This window comes from Quercus suber, unplaced genomic scaffold (assembly GCF_002906115.3).
Source record: "Quercus suber isolate HL8 unplaced genomic scaffold, Cork oak 2.0 scaffold_160, whole genome shotgun sequence".
Taxonomy (NCBI): domain Eukaryota; kingdom Viridiplantae; phylum Streptophyta; class Magnoliopsida; order Fagales; family Fagaceae; genus Quercus; species Quercus suber.
The window spans coordinates 1,304,089-1,307,906 of NW_027069621.1; the positions used below are offsets into that span (position 1 = coordinate 1,304,089).

Here is a 3,818-nt window from a genome sequence, read left to right on the forward strand (position 1 = left end):
TAATGGTAGATTTAAATTTAAACCAATAACAACTTACAACTTATAAATTGTTGTGAAAGTGCCGTGCACATAACACTTTTTTTTTTTTTTAATGATTCGTGTTTGTTTAGGAACAATTTATTTAGTTTTTTGTTGAAAACTTTTTGAATAAAATGTATTTTAAAGGTAAAACTTAAACTTAAATAAAGAAAGTAGATGATTCATACGAGACCTACAAATAGTAGAAAAATAAACAAAAATTAAATAAAATAAGTAAGTAACTCACGTGAGTGTCACAAATAGTAAGAAAAATAAACACAAATAAGCAATAAATTAACATATAATCTAATCTCAATTCAATAAACAAAGAGTGAACAACATGTTTCTTTATTTATTTATTTACTATTTTTTAAATCCATCATAATAATATAACTACTAGAGTTGGAGTTACCTTATCTTTTTTTTATTTATTTTTATTTTTTATAAATAAGATTTATTTAGATAACTTTCTAAAAAAAAAAAAAGATATTTATTTCGATAAGAATAATGTCCTTGTTTCTTTACCTTCTTGGTATTTTTCCTATTTGGTAAAAAAAAAAAAAAAATACATAGTAAAATATTAAATACCAAATCCCAGGACTGTGTGTATGAATGAATCTAAATATAAATTCATAAAGCACAAGCACTACAACAAAGCTTAATAACAACAATTACACATCTTTACAAGTACACCACACCACCAACCCAACCAAACTTGAAAGTTGAGAAGAAACCAAACAAAAGAATTTTTCAGAAACCAAAATCCCATCTCTCTCTCTCTCTCACAGAGCTTATTGTTATACACAGATTCTATTCCCTTTCCTCTCTGCCCATTAAAATTCTCTAGCCTTTACTCGTTAATAACATATATTTTTTTTTGTTCACAAACGAAAAGGCTTTTCCAGATTTCGTTTTTCCAGCGGAAGTGGTTTTTCTCGTGATTCTCAAACTTTTCCTAACGGTTTCCCATACCCGGATCTTGTTCCGGCTATTTGGGTTATTCCAGGTTCGTCTTTTTTTTTTATTATTATTTAAAAATTAGCTTGTGTTTGTGTTTGGTTGCTCAGTTAGGATTCTGTAATTTAGAAGGAATTTGTTTTCCTTGCTTGAAACCCAGCAAAGAAAGTGAAAAACCTTTACTCAGTTGAGGTATATTCTTGGTACTACTGTTTTGCTTTGATTTGGGTTCCAAGTTTACTCTTTTGTTTTGTTTGTTTGTTTGTTTGTTAGTTTTCTCTACAATCTATAAGAAGCTGTCACTTATTGAGTTCTTCAAATTATCTATTATTGAAGTAAAAATAAAGATTAGATTTAAAAAAAAAAAAAAAATTTGACTGCTGGGTTTCTAAGTGGTTTGAGATTTTATTTTATTTTATTTTTTGGTTTTTGAATTAAAGTTGCTGTTGGGTTCTTGTGCCATGTGTTTGTTTCTCAAGTATCTACTTTAAAATTGAAGCTATAATAGTATAGGTAATTACTAAGACAAAAATAATGATTGGATTTTTTTATAATTTTTGAGCTAACTTAATGGAGAGTATTTTGTTGTTGGTCATTTTGTACTATCTTTCAATGTAAGCAAGCCCCAGTTTTTTTATTTTGTCTTAATGAGGATACAATTACCTGGGGTAATGGGTTTCTGTGATTTAATTAAGAGATTTGGGTATAAGTCAAAATGGGCACAAGGTTACATAATTTGTGGAGTAATGGCATGGCTTAATTTGTGTTTGTTCCTGGGTTATAGGCTTTTTGACTAGGGCAGCACATGGTTGCTTGATTGGTAGAGTAGCTTGTAGAGGGTCATAAGGGAGAAACACATGGTTACTTGCTCATGGTTTCACTCATACTATGTTTGAACAAGGGCTACTTGCTGGGCTTGAGTGTAGAATTTGCTTTATTTTTTGCGTCCAAAGAGAAGTGTTTTGCACCTGTGTGGCAGTGCTCTACTACTATTTAATGTTTCTTACTCAGGTTTTGGGATTACACAACACCAAGACCCCGGGGAGAGAGAGAGCTTCTTATATAAGCTTCTGAAGTTTGTGATAAAATTATGTTCTGTAGCAACTCTGGGTTGTGAGAAGAGCACTTTAAATGAGCTTCCAAACTTTGTGATATAATTAAATTAGATAACAACTTTGGATTGTCACTTGTGAGTACCACCCAAAAGTTCATAAGATTTTTTAACCTCAAAGTATGTATTCTTATATGCTTTTTTTTCTCTCCATTAAATGCTACGTAATTAATTCACACTTAGATTAAAATTTTACTGCTGCTATTATTTTGTTTTATCTTTCACTGAATGTTTGGATTCATATGGTGCAATACCTAAACTTATCTTCCTTTTATAAAAAATGTGTGGCAGGTATTGGTTCCTTTCATGAGGGTCTCTGTTACTTTCATGGAGGACTGGCAACTCAAAACTTGTTAGATAATGCAGATCAGCCGCCCTGCTTTCTTTGTTGCAGCTGTTTTTTTTGGTGAATATACAGTCAGAAGATTGTAAATAAAATGGGAATCCTTTCACGCAGGTTCAGTATTACTGCTGGCATATATTACTAGAAAGATATTTTGAGAAATTTAAGAGGCGTTTTAAGTTATGATAAGAAGTTTCTTTATATAATATATGAATCTTCTTCACTGCAGTGCAGTTAGCAGAAAGCCAAACGAGACGATGAGGCTTATCGTAACTACTTTTGTTGGAGTAGTTTTGGGTTTCTTCATAGGAGTATCATTTCCTACATTGTCATTAACTAAGGTACACAGGCTTAGAATTCTTTGTCTGGTATATATTCATGTGCTTTATCTTTTTTATTTTTTTATTATCAAGATGATGTGACATTTTTCACTCTGTAAATTTTGCAGCTGAATCTCCCATCCAGCATTCTTCCTTCCATGGATCTCTTACATGTGAGGGAATCAGGCAATGAAAAGACTTGGCAACCTGTGAATAGTATTAGTAGCCGCTCAACAGCTCAAAATGTAACCAATACATCAAAGGTAAACATCATCTCATGCTAGCATTATCAGAAATTTCTGGGGTTACAGGCTTTACTTGGTTTTGAACTTTGCTGAAATTAACAGGTAATCCAATATTTTTTGGAACCAGATCCATAAGCGCATTTGAGATTCTTGCACTTTCCTACTTTCTTGGGAATGCTTTTTAGTTGGAGAGATCTGAGTTTTCTGGAAAGAACTCAAAGAACCCATTTGTTGTGAATGTTAAAGTGACACCTTTTCAACTTTACTGCTTGGAATAATATGGTATCGTAATTTATATGATGCAAACATCCAATTTTTTCTTCTCTGTTGACATCTTTCAACTATTGATCAACAAGTAGTGCAGTAGAAAAAACTTTTGGATTTTGAGGGCTGGCCAGGTGAAGATAGTGGATATAATGGTGAAATAGTCTAGAAGAGAAAAATAGGGAATCACTTTTAAGTGAAAAGATACCTTATAAAAAGGGTCATGCATCCATGACTTTTATCATTCGGTGTGCTTTACATTATTCAATACATGCATGTTAAGTATGATGATGGTGAAATTAGAAATAATGCGCGCTGCAAATTCTTAAGAAATAGAAATAGGTCATTTCTATACTTTTGTACTTACTTTTCCTGCTTCACTTATTATTCTGGTGTAGATTTGGGTTCCATCTAATCCTAGAGGTGCAGAAAGACTACCTCCTCAAATTGTTGCAGCTGAGTCAGATTTCTACCTGCGAAGATTGTGGGGTAACCCTAATGAGGTGTGTATTTTTCTGCAACTTAAATATTCCTTGTGGTTACAAAATTTGTACAATGCC

At 32.0% G+C, this 3,818-nt stretch overlaps 1 protein-coding gene across 4 annotated transcripts; it reads left to right on the plus strand.

Annotated features, from left to right (window-relative positions):
* Positions 1–651: 651 nt before the first annotated feature.
* On the plus strand, positions 652–3,012 carry LOC112012312 (uncharacterized; the record flags this gene model as incomplete). Of its 4 annotated transcripts, none has more annotated exon segments than XM_065777637.1 (5): positions 652–1,024; positions 1,987–2,206; positions 2,378–2,543; positions 2,659–2,770; positions 2,878–3,012. In XM_065777637.1, coding segments are annotated over 3 exon segments (267 nt in total), but the record flags the coding sequence as incomplete, so codon positions are not given.
* Between the last annotated feature and the right edge of the window lie 806 nt (positions 3,013–3,818).